Raw genomic sequence first — 26,175 nt, 5'->3', positions numbered from 1 at the left:
ATGAGTCTGAGTTAATCAGAGTTTGCTAACAAGTAAAATCTCCCATCAGAGTAACTGAACTATCAGTGTTGAGATTTTTTTTATAGTCAGATAAGGCTCTTGGTGTCTCTTTTTATCTTCCACAAATATATTCCCAACTGGGGACAAACACAAACTGACATCCCTTATTTGAGAATAAGTTGGATTATTCCAAATTGAACATGTAAAATTAAAGAATATTCAATTTCCTTTGATGAAAATTATATACAGACTCATTTCCTCTTACTGTAAGTTTTCTACTTAACCACAAAAACATTGTGGGTGGATCCCCACATGCACTTGCATGCTGATATACTTGTGGTCTGCTTTGCTCAGAGTTAGTCAGTGGAAGCCTCATGACTCAAAGCTTCACTAACTAAGACAGAGACGACCACTCATTATCGGGTCCACATCCAGGCAGAAGAGCCGAGCTGCAGCCCGCTTTGTCATCCTCTGTGTCATGAATACAGAATGGAAATGATTACTTAGAGTGCGAGTCATTAATGGGGCAGTGGCCCTGTCTTTCCCATTTGGCAGTTTTTGTTTCTGTTTCTCCAAATGTGCTGTTTTTCCACCATCCTACGACAAACCTCACAGCTAACTGTTCAGTTCAGAATAGCTTCATCCATTCAAAAAATATATTTCCAATGCATACGAGCAAAGAAATATGCAGTGACTCTTTTTAATGGTGGTTAAATAATCTGATAATCATATTTTTCGTCATTCATTTGTCTGAATCACTCTACAAGTCACATATGTGTGCGGGGTTATCAGTCTGGAAACAACTCTTATTTGTTTTAGAATGAGAAAGCTGTCTGTAAATTAGATAAGAATGGTTTTGTTAGTACTGTGTGGTTTTCATGACATTATCAGCCAAACTAGGGCCAGCCATGCTAGGCACGCAGTTGCTGTTTTCACAATCCATCTTCCTCCATCTCTTTGCTTTCCTATCTCATTCTCACCCTTCCTTTCGAGTATTTCAGATGAAAGGTTCTAAATTTCCTGCTAACCTCCCAGTGCAGTACACTGGTTAAATGTAATGTTTCCCTTATTGCCTCCCATTTAAGAAAGTTTATTTGTAGGTCAGACTAGATCAGAAGGGGAAGATTATGTCAACTGAATGGTGCATTTAAACTTTTAAATTTAGATTTCCCAGCTTGTCACTATACCAGTGACTACCATTCGTGCACGCACTCATGAGCAAGAATACCAAATCAACTATTTGGGGTTATTTTTGCTTAAACTGGATAAAAACACCTATCGTCACCCATGGTCATGGCTCTGGGTGTTTAAAAAAGAATGAGAAGGAGATATAAATTTCCTCTGAAAGGTTTCTGGAAACTCCCCTAACCTTAACCCGCCCTTAAAGTTGAGGAGCTCTGGGATTTGGGAGAGATTCATTGAAAAGAGCCATTTGATGTGGTTTGGACATGTCCTTCCAGGAGGAAGAGAACCTGGGGCAGACCCAGGAAACACTGCAGAAACTACATCCCTTAAATGGCTTGGGAACTCCTAGAAGGGGCAGGAGAGAGGCAAATAGGGGCTTCTCTGCTTAGATTACTGCCGCTGTGACCTGATGGATGGATGATATATAAAACAATCAAATCTATCCATCCAGCCATCCATCTGAATACCTTTCAACCTTCTAAGCAACAAACAGATGTTGATGACATATACTAAAAGAGGATCATGATGCATTTTGTTAGCAGTGTTGATGAAACTGCACTGAAATGGAACCAATAATGTACTTGGCGTCTTTGCCTGTTGTGGCCTCTGGAACTTCATGCTAGTTCAGAAACATTACCCGTACAATACCAGGTCTACTCTGAGAATCTCCACCACTATTTAGGTCAACACAAAAAAATGAAGGAGGCCTCAATTACTGGCTTTAGTAATGATTTAGTAAGTTGATTTGTCAAGGAGGCAAAGGACGGGTAAATCTGCCAAGTTAAATGACAAAAATCATCAAACTCTCCACCCCACAACCTGATTGTTAATATATACTCACCTAATCCTGTTTAGTCCCAGGACCCTCTCCATTGGGTCAACAATATCAGCTATCTGGTGAAAGCTACTGGGGAAAACAGATGTTTGTTGTACATTTTAGCCTTAATTTTCTCCAGTGGCTTACAGTGTAAGCGAGGCTTATAGGCAGTCAGCCAACATTTACTTCATAATGACCGGTGAAAGCAAAAACACGCCTCACTATTGGCTCTTTAATCTTATCCACTGGTAACACGTATCAAGTGTAGACTATGAGCATGATATTCTCGCATGTGGGATCTCATATGAGCCCTCCACTGAACCAAACACAGTTTTTCTTGTTAATTAAAAAATAGACCACTTGAGCTGTCCCCTGACTCTAAAAGTTTTTTGTTTATATTCCACCCAGAGGACCCTTGGCTCTGGCTGTTGGGCGGTCCTGTCACTCATTCAGCCGCAGTGATGGAGGTGTGGCGGAAGAGGAGGTGGTGGCGGTGGTTGCTGGGGATGTGTGATGTGTTGTGACAGCGGGAGCCAGGGCTGGCGGGCGGTCACCATGCGGCACCATATTGCCAGGCTCCCCGGGGATGAGGGATCAGCATGCCAGGCTTGCCAAGAAGTGCTAATAGGCGCAACACGTCTTGCTTTCACACATTAAGGCAAGCGAAGGGTGACAGATCAGAGCTGTGATACTGCCGCCTGAAAAGAAAAAAAAAGGGGCCACGCCACCCGTTTGCCATGCAGTGCAGGCTAATGATGAAAACTCCCCGAGTCGAGCAATATGCCCACCAATCACTCGCTTGATATGTTTGCAGACAGACATACCTCCATCTTGCATGGAGACCAGTGCAGCCTCACTCTTCACCAGTGATGCCCAACTCCATATTGTAACTGACAATAAAGCTACAAGTGTTGAAATGGGATCAACACTTTTCGAAGAAGACATCTACGTTCTCACCCAAAGCAGTCGAGGTCAAGTGGGCTGCTCCGGGCTACAACACCTTTGTCACATTTGTTACCAGAACCCACAGCTTGAATGTACTCTGCTGAGCTGAACATTTCAGTGTGGAAAGGAAATGAGAGCTACTGTGCACCAACTCTTTTTGCTTCCACCTTAGGGACCATATGGTTGATTTGGCAGATTCTCAAGCACCTGCCTCCATTTGTTTGCCTCAAAGATTACTTGGAATGTTGAAATAGCAGAGAAAGTCTCGTTGCTTCAGTCGGAGTAGCTTTCATTTCTTTGGGTTTCATTAAACAATCATTAAAGGCTTTACAGCATGGAAAAAAAAGACATTTAAATAGCATATTCAGACTATACTGTGATGCTTTACTCTCCTAGTTAAGCTTCTGCTTTTGGAAACTTGGCACATTTAGCTAACAGTGTAGGCAGAAGAATAAAGTAAACTGGAACAAAATGGAACAGCCTACACAATCTATTATATTAAATGTGTGCAATACTTTAATTCAGCTCATTTTCATGCTTTTAATACACTACATGGCAAAAAGTGTGTAGATGATAGGGGTTCCTTTTGCTTACTTTGGGTTTGGGGCTATTTTTAGGCCTCTTAGATTCAATTAGCAGAAACCTGAATGCTTTTCAACACAGTAGTAGCAGTTGACCTGTCAACATAATGTTGCCCCATGTACAGCAAGTGGTTCTGCTGATGTTAAGGGAACTTGACTGATCTGCACCGAGTCCTGACCTTAACTCCCACTAACACCTTTGGGGTGAACTGAGAAAAAACATGACCCCGGTGATAAGCCTCACTAATGAAGATATGCCAAAGGTGAGTCTGGAAGACGATGCTTATATCCACTGTACTTGTTTTGATCATTTCTTTTATGCTAAAGTTGTTTTAACACATGACCTGTGGATAATGTTGGAATACTGTCCCGAGTTGTCAATTTTTACAGGTAGCACCTAGCGGAAGATGGCGGTGCTTCAGACTAGGTGAGGGTGCTGCCTGTGGAGGTTGTGCAGGACATAGAACATATGTGATGCCCTCTGAACTGGTGTGAATTTACAGGGTATTAAGCTGCCGTTTTTATGTATGGGCACACATTACATAGATTTTGTACTGGTGATATGAAAGATTAAAAACTGTTCAGTGGCCAGGCCACCTGATTAAGACATTTGCGTTCTCACACAGTTTCTTTGAGTAATGTCCGGAGAGATTCATGGCAGCAGTCCATGCAGAAAAACAACACTTAAAAACGTATGCAGTTTAATTATCTCTTTTATCAATAAGAATCCAACACCATGGCTTTTTCTTCACATCATCGTCATCACCAGTGTCTTTTGACTGCATAAAAATAGACGTCCTGATGGGGCTGATTGTGTCACTTGATATTGTGAAAAGGGGAAAGGTCTGCACACATTGAGCTCCAAGTAATAATTCAATTCTTAAATCATTTACACAAAAGAGATTTTTTGATTTGTAGGATCTTCCTCAGGTATTTGTCAAAAGAAATTTTTCCTGGATGTGCACACACTTCCTCTTTTCTCTGAAGTCATGGGGCGTAGTAGTAGTAGACTCACACATATCGGTTTTTCCTGTTTTTTACATTAAGAGAACAAGAAGATGGAAACATTTTTCAAACATTATAATTAGTTCCTTTTTACCCCTTTCTTTTTTCTTGGAGTGATTTGAGTGCAGTGTGCATTTAAAAGGCTATTTTTTTCTGTGTTAGTGGGACAAAGATGAACTTAGCTGTACTATGTACCAGACACCTGGGCAGATACCCTGATGGAGAGCTGCCTGTTCTTGATCAAATATTAAAGCAGAAGGTGGTGCTGAGAGTAAAAGCTAGTACTGTGTGGGATACATTCATTCTGATACTGACCACAAATATCCTCTAACATCCATTACTTATAATGTGTCATTGATAAGAACATGCATTCATATATGCACTATATTAAGATATTGCACGAAGCTCAGTGTATCACACAGCAGGGTAGAGGAAGTCCCTGGCTTAACAGGCCGTTGTGAATGCAAAATTATAAACATAACGTGAATAATTTATGGAGACCGTGGCTCACCTCTTTGTCACCCCAAAGGTTTGTAGCAGCACCAATCTGTGCTCCAGGATAGGTCACATGACTGGTCAAAGTCTTATCCTCAACAGAATTTCTGTATGTGTTCTATATAATGTTTACCTGCAAATGCAACATGAACAAGCAATGTTTTATTAATGCTTAATATAGTAGATTGTATAACCAGTGGCATGTAGACAAGCCTGCTGAAATTTAAAGAGGTTGGTTTTTTGTTTGGGGATCATTTCGTATTACAGAGATCCTTCGAGGTGGGAAACCGACAATTTGGAAAAGAAAAAAGAAAGTACAGGATAAATCCTCCTCCTCAGTTGTGTTCTTAAAGCATGGGATTTTATTGAATGCTTGTGCATGACAAGGAAAGTACTTTCCATTCATCCACAGTTCATGTCATATTGTGATATAAGTGCACAAAGAGACCATGGAAGCACTACTTTTGCTGCAGCCTTTATGTCAGAATAAACTCAATTTGTGCAATTGAATACAAACATGCTCACAGTGCTCACAAAGGGAATAGCATTTGGCTTTTCCTTTAATTTACACCCTCACTGTCTCTAAGGCCAGTGTAGGACAGTTAGTGAAAAAGACTCTCCTCCTCTTTATCTCTTTAGCACCATTCATTAAACCTTCCTACTGGGGATAACATATTTCACTCTCCCCTCTTCTATCTTTCTCTTTGTTATTCCACCATAACACCTTGACAAATAAACTTGACTGGCAATGTGTTTGACTTGTCTGTGAACTCCGCCATTCATCCATCCATCCATGCTTCCCTCTTCCCTCCCCCCATTGACGCCTAGAGTCCCTGGAGCCATGCTATGCTTGCTGAAGCGCTGTGTTGTGAGCGAGTGCGCTGCCTGCCATCAATATGGGTGAGTTACAGAGGTCAGCGGTTCAAATGCAGTTCACTGCTTCACGCCGGCACTAGCTGTGCCTCTACCCGTGCATATTATGTGTGCTGGAGTGTTGGAGTGTGTAAGCATGAGTGCTGGGATGCATATATGTGGATGTGTCCTCGTCCCTGCATTAATATTCTGTATGTATGTTTGCGTGTCATTGGACCGTGTCGATGTCTTGGCTCGTGTGTTTACTCACTCGGCCACAGCACGGAGGGTTTCGATCTTTGTCCTGGGCTCCCTGCCAGCCGGTATAATGAACATGTTGCCACTGGGGGCATGTGGAACACAAGCGCATTATTGCCTCTTGAATAGCAGGTGGTAAATCTGTGTCTGATCAGCTGTATCACTGAATACATCTCAGTCACTGAGAGGCAAATGCCACAAAGATCTATGGAGTGGTAGCAGTCATACTGCATTGGCTCAGAGAGTATTTGTAAGGTTTGCTCATATTCAAAATCCAAATTGTGGAAGCATATTCCAGTTTGGATTCAGGAGACAGATATTCTCTCCACTGTTACAATCAGACTGAAAACTTTCCTTTTTGATAATGCATATAGTTAAGGTTGGATCAGGTGACCCTGAATCCTTCCTTAGTTATGCTACAGTAGGTCTGGGCTGCTGGAGGCTTTCCCATGATGCACTGAGTGCACTTACTTTTTTCACTCACTATGTTTATACACCACTCTGCATTTTAATCATTAGTTCCCAAAAAGCTGATTCTGTTCATCTGGATGTAATGATTTCAGTGTGAGAAACATTTCATCAGGTTTCCTTATAACAGTACATACAAGGCTTTCTCTGGCTCTCTTCCACAGCGTGTCTTTTGTCCCATCTTCCTGCACTGACCCCATTCAGTCATGGCAAATGCTCCTGAACCTGCCTGGACCATTCTTCCTGTTAAAAGTGAGTTTTTCCTTCCCACTGTTGCCAAGTGCCAGGTGTTGTTTGATTGTTGGGGTTTTCTCTGCATTATTGTATTATCTTACCTTACGATACAAAGTGCACTGCAGTGACTGATGTTGTGACATGGTTACTATATTAACCATATTAATAAAACTGAATTCAGCTGATTGTAAGAAAATGCCTTTTACACACAGTGACAGATAAGAAACTGCCTTTCTGCCTTGTTTCCTATATATAGACTTACAGTTGTGGGTACTTATATAAGAAATGGCCAGAGAGTCAAATAATATCAGTGTGTGTGTACAGTAATGATGGATTGCATTTATATAGCACTTTTCCCTCACATTCACACACTGGTGGAGGCAAGCTACAGTTGTAGCCACAGCTGCCCTGGGGCAGACTGACAGAAGCGAGGCTGCCATATCGCACCATCGGCCCCTCTGGCCAACACCAGTAGGCGGTAGGGTAAAGTGTCTTGCCCAAGGACACAACTTCCCAACCCCCTGAGCCACGGTCGCCCCGAGTAATCCCAGTAAGCCAAAACCTCAGGATTCAGAGTCCTCTACATGGTCAGTATCACAAAGGTTTTCTTATCTTTTCTTGGCAGGGAACGATTTTGATCACAGGCACACAACTGTGAATGCCAAAGCTCCGCTCACCTGCTGTTAAAACCCTCTCTTTGGGAGGGGCAACCAATCAGAAGAAAGTTAGCCTAAAGAGAGAAGCAACTTTTAGAAAGCTGAGGGCACCAAGTCAGTTTAATATACTTTGAACTATAAATCACACAAAGATACCGTACTAGAGTACAAGAATAATAACAGAAAGAGGAAAATGAGCGTAAAGCCCACTTTAAGGTTAAAACTGTTACCAAAAACAGTACACTACATACTATAAATCATGAAACAGCTACGAAACAGCTGTGTAGAACCAATTGGCTCATACAGCAATACATTTTCTCTCTTATCAGTTCTTCTCCTTCACCCTTCCTGTAAACACCTACTTTTCTGTTTTTACAGTCACCTTCATGTACTTTCTTGCTGATTGATTTTTTCAGTTCTTAGCCAAAACCAAAACTGTGATTTTATGTGCCTCGTGAATACTTCCTGTTAACAAGGAAACAGTGACTCCTGCACTGCTGAACAGACTGTGTCAATCAAAATGCTCTTTGAGGATCAGAGAGTTACAAACCAGAACCCAGCGCTGCAATATAGGTCAGTTTTGGGGCCCACCCTTCCTGTGTATTATATATATATATATAAAAGGTCAGATGCAAAATAAATAACCACATAAAATAATAATAATTAAAAGAAGTTGAGACTGCTTGTGGAAAGTAAACTGTCTATGGTTGATTAAAGACATTTGGACAGTGGGGACTACTTTTGCATCAGATAGTGTGGATATATTTGTAACATGACAGCTGTTTCAAAGATATTCTGGATTATAGACAAACTCAAAAAAAGTAAAAGTAAAAAAACAAACCAAATAAGGACATTTTAGAACTATGAAGACATGTTCATGTGGACATTGTTGCTAAAAGATTTTCTTCTTGACACTTGTGGATAATTTTGCATTTTAAATGAAGAGTATATTTAATTTAGACATGATCTGATTAAAATTAAAATCCAGAAAGTGTAACCATAAAGTTAACAGAAGATGGGACAAAACTCACAAACTACCTTCTTGCGTTTTGATAAATCTTTCCTAGCAGTGTCTCTGTGTCTCTAATCATCCACTGCTCTTCAAGACAGTAAACTGAGTTTGTTCCTGCTTTTCTTTTCAGCTCATGTAAAGACAAGCTGTGACTGTTTCCCCATGCTTTGGTGGAAAATGAGGTAGGATAAAGCTCTGTGGTTTGTGTGGTTTGTGTGGCCATCTAGTGGACTTGTAACACACTTCCCATATGGATACAAATGCACTGGATTTTCCTTGCTTGGAAAGTTACTGTCAACTCACTTTCAATGAGTCAAAGCTCTTAATGTGAAATGAAAAGTTTTCACTTTCTGTGCAAAACCCCAAATGCTGAAATTCACACAATACACAGTGTTTGAACATGAACACAGATGTGTAGCATAGCTGGTCTGGCTGAACCCACTGTGGATTTACTGTAAAAGTACAATGTTTACAAGAATTTGGCCTCTTTGGGCTTGTACCAAATATGCAAAAATAGTAGGTGAGGGAAATTGGAAACCTCAGTGACTGTCAGCGTTTTCGACTCCCACACAACTCGAGCGCTTTCTAATGCAAGTGTTAAAAACTACCCAGCAGCTGAAAACAAATGCCCGGTGTTCAGAGTGCCTTCAGGTTTGTTGTGTGATGTAGGAAAACCCGTGCACCTGTTATACTGCATCATTATGTCAACATCTTCTGGTGTGTTGCTGCTATTAAAAAGTATGCAAAAGCCCGCTGTGCAGACACAAAACTTTTGTGTTTTATGTTTTCCAGACCTGATATTTTTAGCACTTCTCTTGATTGTACGGTTTAGAATCCATATGATTGCATTTAAAGGTGACCTATCATTCTTTTCCTGAGTCTAAAGGTGAGGCTGCAGAGTTGTACTTGGTTTCAGACACTTTTTCTTCTTTTGAATCTGTGTGATGTCAGAGAGAATGGATACCCCTAACACCATCATCATAATTTAGCTGACCACAGAAGTCCACCCACGTACTACCACCCGGTGCTTACACAGGGAAGCCGGTTAAAAGAAGATTTTCAGACAGTGGATTGACCGAAGGGCTTCACCAACGTCCAGTATAAGATACAATTATTTTGAACTGTGAGTCATACAAAGCTACACTAGCAGAGCCCCAGAAAAAAAATAGCAGGAAATGAGCACATGAGATAAATTTAAACCAGGTTTATTTTTCAGTCCAGAAAATGTCCCCTCTGACATCAAAGGCGCTGGATACCTAAGCTGCCAGTATGAGATCATCGCAAGCTATCAAACTACCAACAAAGCCTTCATTTATTGCTACTGAATCATTTTCTTTTTCATATAACCCTGTTAGGAAGATGGGGTCAAAGTGCAATTTGAGTTTCAGGTCTAACCCTGCTCACAGGTCCAGCAGCTTCAGCACAGTTAACCTCTTTACCTAAAGCCAAATTCAGCAAAGTATTGAAAAAGAAAAGGCTTCTAAGAATCATGTGTCTCTCTCTATAATGCGTATATGTATAGATCTATGAGAGGCATGCGTGCATGTCGGTGTGTATTTAAACTATCTTGAGGTGTGCTCTTGTTTGAGAGCGTCTAAGTACAAAGAGAAGTTGTTGTGTTTTTTATCAGTGAACAGAAAGCGCAGCTTTTCATCGCTTATTGACAAAGTTCGTGTGGTTTTTCTCTGTTACTTCTCTCTGCAGGCCTGCTGCATATATAGCTTCTCAGAGTTTAACAGAGTTTGTGGTTTTGTGGCCCGGATGGGTGGGTGCATTTTTCTTTTTCCTGAGGTAGTCTAAGCATTGAGGTTAGCGGCGCAGAGCAAAAGACGTAGGAAACAAACTTGGTAAGAGAGCTGGCGGCTGAAGGATGGAGGCTATGATTTAAAGTAAACAAAACGACCTCCAGTGTTTTCATATCTTAAAAGCGTCGACGTTTTCTGCGTCAGAAGCGCTTCCAGTAAACAGATTGATCTGTTTTAAAGTAATGACGCCTGACGTGCAGATAAACTCTTGAAAAGTCGCTGCTACTGATTTTCTGGGTTAATAAAAACGTATTCATGGTTTCCTTAACAAAATTCTGTTCTGGCATTTGTGAAAAACTGACATCAGTTATCAGTAAATAGCTCTCAGCCTCCCTCCCGTAACATTAAACCCGTAACATAAAAATATTTGCCTAAATATTTATAAAGGCTGTAGTTACATGACTGGACATGTATATTTTGTGATGTTTTCTAACACATCAGTTGCTTCAACTTCATCCTCTTTTAAAACATATAATTAAGAACGATTAGATGTATCTCAGTGACTCATAGCAAACACAATTTATCAGCTGTCATCACATTAAGAGACAGAACTGTTTGAGGTCTCTGTCAGTGTATTTCTTTTTAAGTTGATCCTCTGCAGCGTGTCGTACCCACAACATCAGAGAGGTCTTACACGGTGATGAAGGTGCGATGTATTTTCGCAATGATCTCGGCTCACTCTGTAGCAAAAACAGCTTCTCTGCTGACTGAAACTAACAGCATAATTTCTGCTCTCAAGGACTCGTCAAGCACAACAACAGCACAGCTTATGTTTGTGTTTATGCACCTTTTGCATGTTTCAAGGATATAAAATCATTACAGCGTGCATCACGGGCACAACATGCACCAAGAGGTGAACGCGGTCTTTCATGCTCAGTAGGTTTGCGTTATTCTAAAACAAATATTCATGCTTCCTTTTACATACTTGTTGGAAATCTGTGTTCTATTGCAAGAAATTAAAGCTTTAAATACTAATTTCTATTCTAGTTTAGCTGCATTCTTATGTAAAGCCATAATTTACACTTTTGTGTCTACATTTTAACTGCTTTTTACACAGAAAACAGTTATTTTATCATAGTTTTAAATTCCAGAGCAGTATTTGCACCTCTGAAGGTTTTTCTGTATCGCAGAAAAACATGCAGTTTATCTTCACAACACCTGTAGCTCCAATGTGCAACTGGAGCTCTAAAATTAATACTGGTCAACGAAAACAGGATGTGAAATGGAGCTGAGGAAATGACATCACGGTGCGAGCATAAAGAAGCACGATCACACTTCATTTCAGTGCAAGTTTCAGTTTATTTAGTGGAATATTTACAAACAGAGAGATTGAGATGGAGAAAGAAAAGCGGTCTCTTTGTGTGGCTCTGTGGTTGTTTTCTTTGTGTTCATTAAACTTGTTGAATGCCAGCAGTGTTGCTCCACCACACATTACTTAAACACATAAATATTAGTTCTCATTAGTGTTGCGGAGAGTTCATTAGTGCCGAGGTCTCCATGTGCAATGAAGGTTTCGCATTTAGACAGCCTGACTCACATAGTTACTCATGGGCAAGTGGAGCTACACGAGAACAGAAAACTGACTTGATTTCAGCTGCAGCTCTTTGCTGGACCTAGCTATGTGTCTCCTGAGTAAATCTGAAAGAAATTTAGACTGAAATTTCATGACAAAGAAATCTATTTAATCTTTAATGCTGGCAAAGCTGATCTTTTTGTCTGTCTTTGTTAGTCTCCTGAGTAAACCAAAGGAGCCAGTTTGCTGTTAAAACACGAGAAATAAGAAGAAAGCGCTATGATTTTAGCTTTTGACGTTGACTTTTTAAACCATGGCAGCTGGTGGAAACAAAAACCAGAAATTAAACATTTAAAACCCTGAACCAGCGATCCTAAACTTCACTCGGTGGGCCTCGGGGCGGCTCGTACACGCGCGAATGTGTTGTTGTGTGAACATCCGTGTGCATCGCATTGTGAACTCATGCAGGGTGTGATCATTCTGCACCGCTGCTGCTGGCCAAAACGTTTGTGGTTGAGCACAAGACAGCATGAACCACAGTGCAGCATCTTCCCATACATGACATGAACTACCTGCCAAGCAAACCCTCAGTTTTTGAAACGACAGGAAATTATTTTCTTTGGTTCTGAGCCAACATAGGTCCTCAGTCGTAAGAAAAAGTACACATCTTAGTGATTTAATCATGTTTTAACTAAAAGGGGACATATTATGCTATTTTGGACTCTACTGGAGTAACATTGCATGATTGACCCTTCATTAAAATTCACTTTATACTGGACTTCTATCTGAAACGATGCCATTACATCCTGTCCTGCACACTTTAAAGCAGCTTTCTGTTGATTGGCTGCCCCTCAAAAACTAAAGGTGCCTTGCTGAAATGCCTGAGCTTTCGGCTCGAAGGGATTTCTTGTACCTACACAGACCTCATTATTTGAAACTTTGGTCACGTTTAAAGATGAACATCCACTATCCCATAAAAAAAAGGATAAGCATAATAGGTCCCCTTTACATTAAAGTTTATCATGTACTACTGTACTGGTTTGCAGTTTTCTACTGCTGCACAAATACTTTATGATGCAACGTCGCATCATCTTCCTCCACAAAGACAAACAGCTGTGCATGTTTTGATTCTTGTGCCGTTGCTGAATTATCAGTCAAGTCGGAAAAAAATGTGTCAAAAAGTTTCTGTAAGGACCGAAACTTTAAGACAAACACAGGTTTTTCTCTGAAAGCTGCAACCGTGTTTTTGGATATCACTTGAATATAGAAAGTACCGCTACTTAGTGAGTAAAAGTAAGTAGTGAGTAAAGTTGTAGGGTAGTACTGGCATGTAACTCACATATAATTCATATTTAGTGTGGTGTTGATTAGGATTATGTGTATATACTGATTTACAGACACTCCAATTTGAAGTTGTTGAGTAATAGAGTACATGTTTCATTAGTATTACACACTTGCAAAAATTCTGTCTATACACAGCTTTAAATATTGTACACAGAGTGATATAGTTACAAACTGTACAGACAGTATATAGAATACTCTGGAGCCATGAAAGCCCTCTTCGATTTAATGGTCAAGAACTGCTCTGAAGTTACTGTAAACCTCAGGATGCAGTTTTAAAGGACAATTCTGGTTTATTTTAATTCAGTTCTTTTTTAGCATCAATAAGTTTGTAATCACCTCCCGGTTCTTAAGAATCAGACTGGGCAGGAAACACAAGCTGTCATCAATTTTATGCAAGACTTAAGGAAATCTGCTACATGCACTCATTTTGAACTTCTCTGAACCTGACCATTTTCTTGTGAAATTCTTAATAGTTTTTAGGTTTTCCCCCAGGAAATTGGTTAGCAGAGGTGTTAAATAGAGCTCTCTTCTCCCCCCCACCTTGCTCCTATTTTAAAAAGAAAAGAAAGAAAATGAATCATCCATGGAATGCATTTGAACTACAAGATGACAATGACCTCGTCGCTGAAAGACCCCTGTTAACACCTCATGCAAACGACACAACAACACAGAGCATTTAAAGTAAATCAGACAGGTTTTTTTTACATTCAGTTTTAGATCAAGAAAATTCAAAAGTAACAAAGTTACAGAACCACAGCTTGTAACACACTCACGTCAAATGGAAGGTAAGGTTAAAGTGTAATAGATTCCTGTTTACGACAAGCTTTTAGACAATCAAGATGAGCTCAGACGACAGCTTGTGTTGCCGCTCGTTGGAGATTCCAGATGTGTACTATATGCATGCTTTCTTTATTTAAATACATTTTGAAAAAGGTGTGATAATGCTGAGTGACTGTTATCATAATGACTTTCTAACCTTGCTCTGCTCTCTTGCAATGCCAATAATAATAATAATCAATAAATAAAAATCTTCAGCACTACATTTAAAACACTTAAGCATTTTAAGTCTGTAGCAGTGGATGGTGACTTTTTCTGAGTTATAATTTCCACTTTAAAACAGCAAAAAAAAGCATCATGAGTCACCCGATGCAAAAGTAAGGTGTGCTGGTAGATGTGTTTGAGTCTCATCTGGTGCAGTTTTTAAGGTTTGCTGGCTTGTTGGTGAGGCTTAGGCACCAGATCCACTTCATTTGGATTTGAAAGATGTGATTGTTTTGGATCAAATTTCTAATTTTACAGTGCTGAAGACGTTTATCAGCACAGTGACCGGCAGATTAGAGTCACTAACTAAAACATTTACATCCCCAGATCGATTAGCGAGTGTATGCAGGACGTTGCTTGCTGTTGTCAGTGGAAGTCGATCACAAAGAGGGTTTTTCAACAAAAACCTCCCTGTGATTGCTTTGGTCACTAATATACTGCTGTGGTCACTGGAGGATGCCAACTTCTCTAACTAACCACTTAGCAGTAACGAAACTTGAAAAAGTGCGACACAAAACAGAAACGGAGAACGTTTGCCTTCAAAGTAAAAGCTGTACTTTACCACTGAAACCGACACGTTTCAAATGACGCAAATTTTACTTTGAAGGCAAACAGCCTGATTCTCTGTTTTGCATTGCAGTTTTCAGTTCTGCTACCAATTACCAAGTAGTTGGCAAAGCTTTACAGACAAGTCTGTGTCTTCCATCCAAAGTAGACGAAGACGGCAATCTCCTGCACTCCAAGACAATCACGAGGAGGCTTTTGGTGTAGCGCCTTATATACCGTTTTGCAACCAATTTCACCGAGTGACTACCAGCAAGTACCTTTGATTTAACCTCTTCAGTTAGAATATGAACTTTGCAGAACTCAGCAGTGCAAACACATCTGTTAAAATTTAAACCTGGTGGTATGCTAATAAGTTAACTAGCTTGCTAATGCCTAAGAACTTTACTTTTGAGTCCTTCGCTAACGTTTTAAAAATAAATTTCAGTAATCAATTGAAGTCAGCTTATTGCATGCAACATTTAAAAAATGCCAGTGTTCAAATTATTGAGAAAACTGAGAGAGCTTGATTGATTAGTAAGATTTTTTGAATTTTCAGCAGTGAAGCAGATGATTGCAGGGTCATCAGAACCAATAATAAATGTTAAAACCTGATAAATTAAGAGGCAGGTGGTAATAAACCAGAGTCATCCTTTAAACTGGTACTTCTTTGATCCATTTGGAAAACTCTTTCCTCTAAACATTCACAGGAAACTCAAAGCATCCAGAGTTTGCAGTGATTCAGTGATTTGCTCAAGAGTGCGTCACATTATGGTACACGTCCATCATCATCCTGCGGTCACAGTCACTGCCCTGTGTGCTCTAATCTGCTGCGTTCCTCTCTTCAGTAACTTCAAACCGGTTGAGATGCATGGTTGGCTTTGTAGGGACATCCCCAAACGTTAGAAACTGCACATGTAACTGAAAGCCTCGGATTAGCTGACATCAGTGTAACTGTGTTTTTTTGTTTTTGTTTTCACTTTTTGTGTTCAAAAAGTTCAGGTCCCACAAAGAGATCTTGAGTTCCCTTGTGGTAAAAATTAAACACATGTATCAAAAGAAGAGTCTCGTCTTTGCTTAAACCCTGGAGAGATAACTTTGCTGATTGGCGATGGTGTTTTTGATGTCAGATCTCTGAGACAGTAAAAATAGTACACTAAAAAGCCTGCCACTTTTTCTTCAAAGCAGGTCAGATGTCTTGATCTCATGCAACCAGCTGTGTGTTTTAGTTTTTTGTTGGGCGGTCTGGGCAGTCGTGACATCAATCTTTTACGAAGGTCAGATCTCGAGGAAGACTGAGAAGAATCCCAGTTGATATTCTTTGTACAGAAAGTATCCCATTCGGTGGGATTTTGAGCTTTGAGTCTGCTGTATGTAGCAGCATGTAAGCACATGGGAAAGATTCTTTTTCACCAGCATGAGACATGTGGTGCGTTGACATTTGCAAAAATATAACTTCATATTTTTTGCCTTACAGATAGACAATATAAATAGTAAATTACATATTGAAAATATATATAGGGACTGAAAACTGATACATTGTATAGACTATGCTAACTGAAAGGGCTAATATACGATTTGAACAGGCTGCAAGCATAAAAGGTATATACTGACTAAAATTTCCCTCCTCTTAAAGTACCTTCATCGGTGCCCCGCCCTGCAGGGCAATATCAAAACACAAAATTTGGAGCTTTCTGGCTCACTCAGACATCCTTTCTGATTCATGTTCTCCAGTTTGTCAGTTTTTTTCTCAGCAGATGAAATGAAAGACTGGAATGTTTTATACTTTCTTAACTGCCATACTTCCTTGTTTCAGAGAAGTGAAACTGGCATTTCCTTCCTTCGGTGTCAGAAACTTAAAACAACTTTCCCCGCATGCTTTCGTATGGCCCTCTGATCATCTCATTAGACCAGCTTCTACCAGGGCATTGTCCTTGGCACTTACTGCGCAGGGTCCTCTGTAAAAAAAACTGCAGTGCGCGTCTGTGTGTATATGTGTGTGTCTGTGCGAGATAGAAAATTTCCAAGCAGGAATATTTAAAGCTAAGTGGTGAGAATAGTTGCACCATAGCTCCCTGAACTTTTACTGCTGGACAAACATTTTGGCATGCAGAGCCCCTGAACCTGCCAGTGTGCCTCTCACAATTTACTTTGCTAAATCAAATCCACACTTTAGCGGAAAAAGAAAAAAGAATAATAATAATAATTTAAAAAAAGACAACACAATACCCTAAATTGCCTGAACACTGCACAACAAGACTTTTAAACAAATAGCAGCAACCAGAGCCAGTGATTATACAGGCAGATCTGTCTTAAGGGCAATCAGTAAGGGACTCTGCATGTAGACTTATTTTTAAATTCCTCCAAAATAAAATAAACCTCTGCGCCACTTTGCATCTCTACCTATAGCGTCACACATACAGCAGCTAACTGGTTCACACCCTAAATGGATGGCTTGTTTGTGTACATTTGACTTCCTCTCTAGCCAGGTCTGCTAATCTCTTACATAATCTATAAGAAGAGAGCGCAGATGTGCGCGGGCTGGTTGCCATGACAATCATATCTTGCTATTCTCCAGGTGGGAGTCGATGTGCTTGATGAGGGCATCGTCAGGGTAACCGACCGGGAATATCAGCTGGCAGAGAGGGCAGCTCCTCATGTCACTCTCTTCGGTCTCCATCCAGAGCTGCAAAACACACACACACACACACACACACACACACACACACACACACACACACACACACACACACACACACACACGCACACGGACACGTAGTCACTATCAGGTCAAATCACATGCAGTCCTCAGCGTACTCACTTCACAGGATAGTATTAGTAAGTCTGTGGGAGGCAGATTCACAGTTTCATCATTGCAGGGTAAGCGATCAATTCAGGCTTACACAAAAGGTTTTTAAAAAGAGACAAACTTGTAGTAAACCCAGGTGGATTTAATATATTAGAAAAAATAGTTCACAATTGTGAGAAATATGTGTATTTGCTTTCTTAATAAGGGCGACTTAACATCAGTACCAGCTTCAATTTTCTTTTTTTGTTGATTTTGTTGCTTAAGTACATCGTGATCCTCATGATTTAACACTAAAGAGGACCTGCTATGAGTTTTTTCTCTGATGCACTCATACGAAAAAGAAAGTACTGAAGTACGCCCTCTTTCAGTACTAAGGTTTTGCATATTACCACATAATAAAGAATTCACTGGGGACCAAAATTCCTCCACAATGATGTGAGAAACTGAAAAAGTCATACACAGACCGATTGCTTGACGTTAAAGCTGCTGTATGACTTGCTAACGATCAATTAAATACCTGTATTTGATTACTTGATTAGCCTCTTAATTCTTTGTAATATGGAAACAGTAAGCGTGTACTTAGTTTTCAACATACTACTTTTGTATGTAGAAATAAATAATGACACAGTTGCTCATCTGAGGCTGTAGTACCTGGGACTGTATATATACACTGCTACAGCAGTGAATACTGATATTATATTTCAAATAATGAGGCCAGCAGATTTACAATTAATCCTAATACGCCTAAAGCTCAGACTTTAGTCTGCTCTCAGTGCTATTATTGGCTGATTATGATTTTGAAGAGAAGGGATATCCTTAGCTCAGGCTGCGAGCACAATAGTTCCACCTACCTGCTGTGCAAGCTTGCCTGAAAGGGCAGGGGAAGGCAGTTACAACAGCTTGTTTCAGGAAGTGGATGAACTGAGTGACTACACCAAAGCTGGTATGAGATTTTTTGTAAAATTGTGAGTCATGCTACACTAGTAGAGTCCAAGAATTAAAAATATTAGCATAAGAGCTCCCCTTTATATTTAGAGCTTTCAGATCATATGTGGTGTGTTTCTAAGCCCATTCTCTCTCTGCTTGTCAAAAGTACCCAGTGAACCCACTGCAATCCAGTGATGAGCCACAGTTTAGGTGAGCTACGTTAAAAGGAGCTTCTGTAGCCAACATCCCATAAACTGTCGAGAAGATGGATGTCGAAAAACAGGCAAATACTTGCAAATGTGGAAGTGTAGTCCTTTTTATGTCCAGCAGGGGGTGACTCCTGTGATATTTTTTTTTCAAATAAGAAGTGTGATTTCATAGAAGTCTATGAAAAACAACCTATAAGTTATGGTCTCCGTTGCTGGTTTCAAGTGCTGTTTAGTCAGATCCACAGTTTACTCATGATGACTTAGAACTGGATTTCATAAAACAATGAGTGACGTTACACTGGTTACATCTATACTTTAGATAGAGCGTACTCTTTGTCCTTTACCCTCAAAAAGGAAGTAGTTTCATCTTCACACCTAGCCAACACTGACTCATGTGACATAGTTTGAGGTAATTTTTTATATTTTTGTCCCACTGAAAATGCAATAATACAAACGTGGAACTGTAAACACTCTGTAGTCGGGGGGGGGAAATCAGTGGATTCCCTTTAAAGGTTAAGGAACGTGCATCATCATGGTTAAAGAAAACCAAGATTGTCAGTAGGAAATCGGAAAAGAACTGCGGCTTCATGTGTAAAAGTCTGACTTTTCACTGACTCATCTATTCTCTTCAGCCTTCTCCATCTGAGGACTTTGTGGCTTTATAAACACCACAAATACGCCTCGGTATAGTCAGTTTATCTTAAAATGTGGACAGAGGGGGAAATAAGCAGACTTGTGCTATCATAAATTAAATACAGTCACCAACACGTCTAATTGAATGTCAATTAACCAAAATGTAGGGTGTCTTTCTTCTCTAACACAAATGTGACATAACTGTTGTTAGGACTTGTTCTGCCAACAACACATGAACACAGTTTGTTTTGGTCTGTTTTGGTGAATAATCTTTCTAACCTGGAAAATATTAGAGGAAATTGTTTCATTTATTCAGTGGCTGTTGCTCAAGGGTAGAGCGGGACATCCACTAAGTGGAAGGTTGGTGGTTCAATCCCTTGCTGCTCCAGTCTGCATGCCAAAATATCCTCTGGCAAGGTACTGAACCTGGAGTTGCTGTTACAGTGTAACAAAGTGCTTTGAGAGTGCAAGTAGAATAAACAGCAGACCAGCTCAGTTACTAATTATCAGGACAACAATAAAAAAATAATCTGGTACTAAAATTATTTAAATAATAATTTCAGAAGAACATCAGTATGTGACATTACTCCATGTTATTATTCATTCAAGAAAAACTATGTAAGAAGTATATGACAAACCAAGTATAACCTGAAACCTTATTATTTTATGCATGACTTCATATTTTCAGAGGGCTTTCCCCCACTTTTATAAAGAACAATGATTCAGTTAACTGAGTCTTTTGAGTATTTATTTATGCACAGCTCTGTTAAGGTCTTGCAGGTCTTAAGTTCATGTTAAGGTCATTCTGTGTGTTAAGGTCCACAGCATTTCAATTCAGTTAATTTTGGCTCGACCACTGCAACACTATTTTTTTCTTTTTCACCCATTCCTTTGTTGGTTTGCTGCTGTGATTGTTCTTTTGCATGATCCAATTTTAGCTAAACTTCAACTGTTGAACAATTGGCCTTTTATCTAGAGTACTCAAGCATGGAGAGGACATGACTGCAGGTTGCCCAGGTCAAGTCTAAATCATCATGCCTCCACTTCCTTTAGATAAATAATGACATGGTGTAATATAGCATGTGTTACTGTTCATCCAAGTTTACCTGGTAAGGATTAGATGACTTTTTATTATATCCTAATATGGATTTGTGCATTTGTTTTTTTTCTGTGTAGGTTAAATAATTAAAATATGTACATTTTCATATCTGAAGGATTGTTTTTAGGCATGTGGTTTAACTTCACACATGCCTGGGTAAGCTGTTTCCCCCTTTTTGCTAAGTTTGTCTAAGCACATCTTAACTCCATCTCTGTATTAAATGCAAAGTCATAAGATTGGTATCAAACTTCTAGTCTCTCACAAGAAAGCTGAGAAATGTATTTCTCAATATTTTTTAAAATGTTCATTTAAAGGAACTATGGCACGGACTTTAAGATGATTAAGTATGAGCAAGCTACCCTTAGTGGAAATTTTAAAAATGGGTCTGCAACAACTGCAGCACTGATAAAATTGACACCGAGTGCTAGTTAATGTTTTTAAAGTAACGCAAACATGCATCAGGTTGAATGTTTATGGTTTACATATATGTAATAAACTTTATTTAAACTCACATTGATTGAAGGCCAGGACTGAGCATGCTCTGCTGACATGTACCCTGGCTGCGGGTGACAGGTGAGGGTGTTAGACCTCTGAGGGACGGGAAAGGCTGAGCAGGACGCTGGGCCCCTCATGACACCGCTGGGCACTGCAGCAGAGAGCACGCCCAGTGTCCTCGGAGGGCTGATGGGATGCGGACAGGTCCACTCTTCCTCATCCTCTGAGGATTGTGGTGGTTGAGGGGCTGGTGTGGAAGGAGGAGGGGGCTCAAAGTGAAGGTGGGCCACCTCTGACAGTGGAAATGGCATCTCTCTGGAGTGGCGCATGGAGCTCTCGTCATGGCCTCCGTCTCCCCCTCCGCCACCTTGATGGGGAGATGGGGACCCTCTGTGCTGCAGTCTACTGTGGGGAGAACCTATGTGTTGGGACTGCTGTTTTGCGTAGCTCTCAACGTAGGGCCGAGGTTTCGGCAGGGTGGAAACTGGGTCCAGAGAGAAGCGGGGCGGGCACTGGTAAGCTGAGGGATCGGCAACCTCTGAGTAACTACGACGACCCTGAAAGCTGGCTCGTAGGTGCTGGCTGGGTGGTCGGCAGGAGTAAGAGGCTGGTCCATTGTTCACGTCCAGCAGGGGTGAGCGGCGGTGCATGTCCGGGGAGAGGCGCTGCAGCACCGGAGAGCGTCGCTGCTGAATAGGAGAGTGGTGCGGCGGAGGCGGGACTGGAGAATGGCGCTGTGGAATGGGCGAGTGGCGCTGCGATACTGGAGAGTGGCGCTGGTGGTGTATGGGAGAGTGAAGCTGAACTGAGGAAACAAAAAGGAAAAAAACCCAATCAAGATTTGCATGCATCTTAGCAACATGCTATAATTCATTACACACTATGGACAAGAGTTAAAACATACTTCAGCAACATTCTTTTAAGGCCTGTTCAACCGGTGCACAAAGAAAGAAATGAATAGTGTTTTATCTCATGAAGCTCCAAAACTGTTCACACAGAAGGCATGATGGGAAACACATTAGCTCTACTTATGCTGTTACTTATACAGGACAAAACACAAATCAATACACAGAGCTCAGTTGTACTTTGCAGTACACACTATATATTTATTTTCAACCAGTGCTTCTTGCAAGTCTGCTGTCAGATTACTTCATGTCTGGCATGTAGGAATAAACACTCAAACAGTTTTCATGTTTTGTTTTTCATACAGCACTGTGCAAAAGTCTTAAACCACCTCTACTTTCTTTTTATTTTGCTTCCAAGGAGCCAGACCATGTTGTCCGGGCTTTCTGAAAGTTTGGAAATTGGCTGCTTTCTGCACTCACTGTTAGTCCAGTCCTTTCTCTGTCCATTTTCAGAGGAATGTTTTCTTTCTTTATTTTGGTTTAATGTTTTAGCTCTGATCTATGAATCGGTTAAGCATATAAAAGGCACCAAACTCACAGCACGAACCATTGTTGTGTCTACATGTGACAAACAACTTAGAATCAATTTGTAATTTTTTTAATCTTTAGGCACTTTGTTACTTCTAACAAAGTAAAAATCTCCAAAAAGGCCAAAGGTAACACAGTTTGACAGACATAAAATTCTAATTTTGCACCAGCAAGGTGATTCTCAAAGAGATATTAACTACAAGCCAGGCATATCCTGGCATGGTGTGTCGTGTGTCCTTAAAAAAAATTACCTGAAGCAGATTAAAAGCATCTGAAAACAGAGATCACGGAATAGGTACTATAGTGAGCATCTACAGCCAGCTGTAAACCACAGTTTTATGGCTGCATTTCAGTCAGTGGTGTTGGAGATGTTTTCACATTTGATTATGTAATGAAATTATGAATGCAGAAAGGTATTTTGATCCAACATGCATTAAGTATGGCAATCCCAAACACACTAAAGCATACCTAAATAGAAAAACATACAATGAAACACTATCAGTCATTGATTGATCTCCCCAGACTTCGACATTATTAAAGCACCCTGACAAAGGATGAAACAAAAAGTAGCCAACATCCAAAAAACCATCTTTGGGATTCCTTTGAGAAGCCTGGAGAACTATTCCTGAAGAATACTTCAAGAAATATTAAGAAACCAATAGTTCATGCTGTGTTGAGGAATAAAGTTAGTGTTACACCACTCCAGGACAACTTGGTGTAAACAGCAGAACCGAGTTTATTTGGGTACTTCAGAACCGTGGCTTTCACATACAGAGCCCAAAAATACACTCTTCTTCTTTCCCTTTTTCGAACATAGTTTTTTCTTTTTTCGTGACTGCCCCCTACTGGTGGAAAAACATGTAGCAGCCAAAAATCCAAACATATAGTTGAATAACACAAATACCAACAGATTTATGCAATGTTTTGGACATATTTTAGCTTTACACTTTACCAAGTGCTACATTCCTCCCCTGCTAAATAAATGTTGTCCCAACATTGAGGAAACATGACAATAAGAAACAAAAATAAACAACTATACTTCTCTTTTCCTTGTGACAACGTAGAGATGGCGTAAGTCGGAATAGGATTTAGCAGTGCTTTAAGATCACTTTCATGATGCACTATTGGACCTCAGGTGACAGAATCACATGTTACTCTCTTACCAGATAAGCATCGGCTTATAACAATGCTGAGTTGTTTCCAACAGTCCACATACAATTATTACCCTCTAAGACATTACTATCACTTTATCACGTGCTCCGGAGCTTATCAACTTAGATAGTAACCATTTAATCACAATTAACCTCATCAAACATAACGATCCAATGTCTTACGCTACCATCCCAAAAGTATCAAATACTTGTGTCACCATATTGGTAAGGCCTTGTAAGTCCCCATACATTTTTGAAAAGTAACATCATTTAAATTCAAAAAAAACTCTTTCACAGTTCAATAATAACTAACTGGCACATAAGCTGCATAGTAAGGCATCTGTAGAGCTGCCCAAGGTACTCCAAACTGGTCATAGAATGGCGGTGCTGCTGCACTGGCATACAATGGGTTAACACTGTGACCAATTGCTCTTTGAACTGGTTGGCCAAACGCATCATAAGTCAATATTTTCCGTGGACATCTCTCCCTCTGAGATCTTCTCGGCTGCGGTTCCGACAGTTCTGGGTTCATTTCACTGGGCTGACCTGGCGAAGCAACAGTGTCTGATGATGCTGAGGTGTCATGTTCAGCGTTACCTTGTCCATTCACCATTTCTACTTGAAACTCTTCAGCATCCACTCTAAGCTCCGTGCTCTTTCGCTGAAGGTCCTGGTCCAGTTCAGTAGCAGGTGCAGACACCATTAAATCCCCTTGAGGCTGACAGTGGTGGTGCCTCACTCTCTGAGACCAATACTGTTCTTCATCATCTGAGCTCTCTATATGGTTCGATGCGTCTTGTAGGTCTCTTTGTTTTTGTGTCTGTGTAGTGTGGCTTCGTTCAGTTCTTGTTATTGTGGGAAGCGGTAATGCATTACAGGGCATTAACATGTTGCGGTGGAGGATACGGCCTCGCCCAGCACCACGCTCCGGCTTAACCTCATAAACAGGGCTGTTTTCCCCCTTTTGAGAGATCACTATGTGAACTTGATCCTCCCAATAGGAGCGTAACTTTCCCGGGCCTCCCCTCTCTGACATGTTCCTGACAAGTACCCTGTCCCCAGGTGAGAGTACAGCACTTTGTCTCTTCAGGTCATAATGTGATTTCCCTCTTGCCAGAGTCTTTTTAATGTTTCTGGATGCAATGTCATATGCTTCTTTCATTTGTTGTTGCCATTTGTGAGCATAATCCTCATATGATTTGCATTTGTTCGTCTCACTCAGTCCAAAAATTACATCAATAGGGAGACGTGGATGTCTACCAAAGAGTAAATAAAAGGGCGAGTACCCTGTCGAGTCACTAGTTGTGCAATTATAGGCATGCACAACTTTGTTTACATAGTCACTCCAGTTTCCTTTCTTTTCCTCATCCAGGGTCCGGAGCATTGACAGCAAGGTGCGATTAAACCTTTCCACTGGGTTCCCCTGTGGATGGTAGGGTGTGGTCTTTGAATTGGCTATTCCTGTGTACTTCTGCAGCTGTTTGAATAAATGGTTTTCAAATTCTCTGCCTTGATCGTGATGTAATTTACCAGGAAAACCAAATTTCAAGGAAAAGTCATTAAAAATTTTGTCTGCTGCTGTTTTGCCAGATTTGTTGCGTGTAGGGTAGGCTTGAGCAAACTTGGTGAAGTTGTCCTGTAACACTAAAATATACTCATACCCTCCCCTGCTCTTTTCGAGATGGACATAGTCTATTGAAACCATTTCAAAGGGTGCAGTAGCCGGCACGTGACACATGGGGGCCCTACACTGAACTGTAGGTTTTTTCTGAATATTACATTTGCACACCTGTGTGATGAAAAACTCAATATCTTTGTACATATTCGGCCAATAAAACCTACTCCTTGCCAAATTCATCACACGGTCCACCCCCAAGTGACCCATTTCGCAGTGAAGGTGTTTGTACACCAGTTCTTTGTGTGATTCCGGAATCACAATCTGAGTGTAAGTCACAGTCTTTCGTATCAGCAACCCGTCATCTGAGATAAACAGCTTTTTCCACTCGTGTAGTAGCTGTTTTCCTGTAGGGGTTTTGAGCGCTGATGTCTTGTCAAGACTCGCACCAGTACTCTTTAAGTTAAGAACATAAGCTATGGCAGGGTCCTGCTTTTGAGCTTGCAATAGCTCCTGCGTTGTGATCCTCACATCTGGCAGATTTTCTGTAAGTATTTTGTTTACTTCTGGATTGCATGTTATGGCTGATATCCAATCCAGTTGTTTGTCTTCCTGTGTTTCAATGGCATTCAGTACTGCGCTTAACACTTCAGGCGAACACAGCTCAGTACATTCTGACATGTATGAATCCATACTAGAAGGTGTTCTGGACAAAAAGTCTGCATCAACGTTACTTTTTCCAGGTCGGTATTTCAGTGTTATGTTAAAATCAGCCAGCTCGGAAACCCATCTGTGCCCTGTTGCATTCAGTTTAGCTGTGCCTAAAACATAGGTTAAAGGGTTGTTATCACTGTACACTGTCACTGAGGGAGCATAGAACAAATAGTCTCTAAAGCGCTCAGTCACAGCCCATTTTAGTGCCAAAAACTCAAGTTTCCCTGAGTGCCACCTGTAGTTCCTCTCAGCTTGTGTTAATGTTCTTGACCCATATCCAATGACTCTTAATTTACTGTCCTGCCTCTGATACAAAACTGCACCAAGGCCTTCTTC

General features: G+C 40.6%; 1 protein-coding gene across 1 annotated transcript in view; it reads right to left on the bottom strand.

Annotated features, from left to right (window-relative positions):
* Nucleotides 1–12,109: 12,109 nt before the first annotated feature.
* The window catches only part of tbkbp1 (TBK1 binding protein 1), a 77,671-nt gene continuing 63,605 nt past the window's right edge, over nucleotides 12,110–26,175 (bottom strand). The window contains exons 9-10 of the mRNA XM_024803529.2: nucleotides 20,944–21,731; nucleotides 12,110–17,440 (exon numbers count right to left, since the gene is read on the bottom strand). Coding sequence (XP_024659297.1) covers nucleotides 17,312–17,440; nucleotides 20,944–21,731 — 917 coding nt within the window. The 3' untranslated portion in view covers nucleotides 12,110–17,311. The remainder of the gene's footprint in view (nucleotides 17,441–20,943; nucleotides 21,732–26,175) is intronic.

This window comes from Maylandia zebra, linkage group LG8 (genome assembly GCF_041146795.1).
Source record: "Maylandia zebra isolate NMK-2024a linkage group LG8, Mzebra_GT3a, whole genome shotgun sequence".
Lineage (NCBI taxonomy): Eukaryota > Metazoa > Chordata > Actinopteri > Cichliformes > Cichlidae > Maylandia > Maylandia zebra.
Note: the sequence above shows the minus strand (reverse complement) of the source record. Positions and strands in the feature narration are given on the sequence as shown.